Source organism: Nematolebias whitei, unplaced genomic scaffold, assembly GCF_014905685.2.
Source record: "Nematolebias whitei isolate Nwh7 unplaced genomic scaffold, NemWhi1 Nwh_scaf_1131, whole genome shotgun sequence".
NCBI classification, from domain to species: domain Eukaryota; kingdom Metazoa; phylum Chordata; class Actinopteri; order Cyprinodontiformes; family Rivulidae; genus Nematolebias; species Nematolebias whitei.
This window is the reverse complement of record NW_023619676.1, coordinates 2,932-6,196: the sequence shown is the minus strand read 5'-3', so window position 1 is coordinate 6,196 and position 3,265 is coordinate 2,932. Positions and strand designations below refer to the sequence as shown.

Genomic DNA, 3,265 nt, shown 5'->3' with positions numbered 1-3,265 from the left:
AGACAGACAGGCAGACAAACAGACAGAGACAGACAGACAGGCAGACATGTGAGTGGGGAGCTTTTCTCCTGTGGACAGACCTTCAGACAGAACCTTACCGTCCAGAGCAGCCAGGCCTCCAGGGATCACCCTCTTGATGAAGATCCCAAAGTCTTCCCCGGTCGGCTCTCTGTAACCTCCGATCACTTTGACTCCTGAGAGAAAGGTTCTGATTGTTCAGAACTCTTTAACCTCTGAGAGGAGAGTTCTGATTGGTCAGAAACCTTCTGATTGACAGCAGGGTCAGGGGTCAGGTACTCACCCAGTCCCTTCCTACAGTCGGAGAACTCCAGCCTGTGGACAGCTCTGCTGATGCCGTGGGGGCCCATGATGGTCCTGGAGACGAACAGAAGCACGACAGGATCAGAACCATGTCAGCATCCCGACCCGGCACAAAGCCTCTAGTCCTCAGAGCCGCAGCAAATAATCAAATCATCACAGGATTTTGTTTTGGTCCCCCTCCCCCCTGCAGCCACATGCAACCAATAATATCTGTGGCTGACCCGGTACTGACCCGGTACTGACCCGGATGTTAGGAGGCTCAGGATAATCAAAGGAACAAACGGTGCTTTCTGCAGAGGGAGGGGCGCTTTGACGAAAGCTCCTCAGATGCGTTTAACGTGATGTTCTGATCCGAGGCTCGGTTTAATATCGCAGCAGAACCAGCAGCGTGTCACTCTGACCTCTGAGTGTGATGACTGACCGGACCGAACCACCCTGATCCAGACCTGCAGGGCTTAAGCTCTGTGACAGTCCAGAACTGGTCTGACAGAACAGGTGCATCCAGAACTGGGCCACAGACTCAAACAGAAAGGTTCTTCATGTTCTGACTGCAGGAGGAGCAGAACCAGCACCGTTTGATTTGACTCACACGGAAACACACACAGAACCTCTTCCAGAACCCAAATTAAGAACTGGTCCAGGCCTCTTCATATGTGACATGAACTTGTTGGACCTGTCTGACCCCCTGAACAGATCCTGGACCTGAAGGCAGCCTAACTGTGTGTGTGTGTGTGGCTTAGCGGGGGGGGGGGGGAGACAAAATAATGTGCACGGCCAAGAACACAGTTTTACTGTGGTTTTCAAAAACTGGTCCTAAGTTCTGGTCCAGAGTTCACAACTGTTCAGCTCGTCTCCACCCGTCAGGAGGACGTTAACAAACCAAACGTTCTCCAGGGTGAACATCAGCAGCTCAACAAACTCTGATGAAACATCAAACAGCTCAGGAGGGGCCACGACAACAAATCATGATGAACCCTCTAGCACAGACCCGGGTTCTGGGTCCAGGTCGGTCTCAGTTTGGACCCAGATGTTTGGTTTTTGTGCTTCAACAGATCACCGACAGAAACTCAGACTTCTTCTGGGTTTCCCTGAAAGGTTCAGGACCGAGGATCTGCTCTGCTGTCAGAACCGGTCTGCGTGTGGTGAAAAGGATTATGGGAAGTGAAGGGGAGGTCACTTTGATCTCACTGAAGAGGCTTAATTAGAAATAATAACATAATCCATCTTAAGGAGCAGCCGACACTCCGACACTGATCAAATTCACTTCCTGTCAGACAAGACTCACAAAAACCAGCAAGAAAAACTAAAACACGAGACGTTTGTTCAAGTTCTCTGAGGAGGCAGCAGATGTTTGTGAAGCAGTGGTTATTATCTGAAGGGGACAGATGTTTGTGAAGCAGTGGTTATTATCTGAAGGGGACAGATGTTTGTGAAGCGCTGGTCTGGTTCCAGTTTGACGGAGCGGTCCAGTACAATTCAGGGAACAGGACTGGTCTGAAGGACGATGTTAAAACTGACACATCTATGTACATATTTTTTTTATTTTTTTTTTATTGATTTTTTATCTTATAAAACAAGCAAATGATAATAGTACAATTAACATTATTTTCCAATAAACAACATAATCCCCAAAGTAAACAAATATAACAAAAAATAAATAAATAAAAAAAAATATTTAAAAAAAATAAATGAATGTATGTGACTAAATTAAAATAAAAATAAAATAAAATAACAGCATATATCTATATAATAAAATAAGATAAGATAAAGCTCAGCTCCAAGCATCCTTTTCTGAATTATTGTCCCTTGTAATGTCTCAGAAATTCAGTTAACGGTGACCATATTTCTTCAAAGTCTAATCCTTTACCTCTGACGATATAAGTAAGTCGTTCCAGTACAATACAAGATGCCATCTCCTTCACCCACACATGATTTGAGGGTACATCCATTTTCTTCCAGTACAAAGATATTAACCTCCTGGCCTGCAGGAGTCCAAAGTCAATCAATTTTAACTGTCTGGAAGTAAAAACACAATCCTCTGGGTATATACTAACACACACATTTTTACATCAACAGCTATATTTACTCTAACAATCTTAGACAAAGTTTGTATAACTGATTCCCAGTAGTGCTGTATCTTTGGACAGCTCCATACACAATGCAGCAGAGTACCCTTTTCATCTAAACATTTAGTACAGCTGTCTGGAATGTCAGGGGACCAGCGATTCAGCCTGACTGGGGTTATGTAGGTTCTCATCAACCATTTGTATTGAAGGAGTTTCATCCTTGTGTTAATTGATTGTTTTTGAGCTTTTAAACATGCAGCTTCCCAGTCTGCCTCCTCTATCTCATCTTGGATGTCCGATTTCCATGCATCCAATTTATCGGTGGTAGACTCCTTATCATGTGTTAGTAGAGCTGTATAATCTATGTACATATTTAATAAAATGTTCAAAGTTAGTTTTCTGAAGGAATATGGAAAAGTATAATGTGTATCTTTACAAACTGTTGTTTGAGTTGATGTTTTTATTTAACTTTGTTTTTTTGTAAATTACTTTTGTTTGAACATATTCTGAGTAGAAAAGGACAGAAATAAGATTTATTCTTCTGCTGCCTTTCATTTTGTTTTTGATTGTATACATATTTTTTGTTTCTGTTGTATATAGTTATTTTGTTTTTAATGAAATGAATAAATTTCTAAATAAAAAACAAACAACAACAACAATAACAAAACAATGACAGTTTCCAGCTGAAGCGGCCTGCTGGAACACAGAGCAGCAATTAAACTGAGCACTTAATACCTGATAATCTGCTCTACCTGACACAAGTCATTACTGTCTCACACACACACACACACACACAGACACAGACAGGGACACACACACAGAGACACACACACACACACACAGGGACACACACACAGGGACACACACACAGGGACACA

The 3,265-nt window shown here is 42.7% G+C and overlaps 1 protein-coding gene across 1 annotated transcript in view; it reads right to left on the bottom strand.

The window, feature by feature from the left end:
* LOC119429425 (protein lin-7 homolog C-like) overlaps nt 1-375 on the bottom strand; it is a gene marked incomplete at both ends in the record, with an annotated part of 1,549 nt that extends 1,174 nt beyond the window's left edge. Inside the window, 2 exons of the mRNA XM_037697056.1 lie at nt 99-194; nt 302-375. Coding sequence (XP_037552984.1) covers nt 99-194; nt 302-375 — 170 coding nt within the window. The remainder of the gene's footprint in view (nt 1-98; nt 195-301) is intronic.
* Between the last annotated feature and the right edge of the window lie 2,890 nt (nt 376-3,265).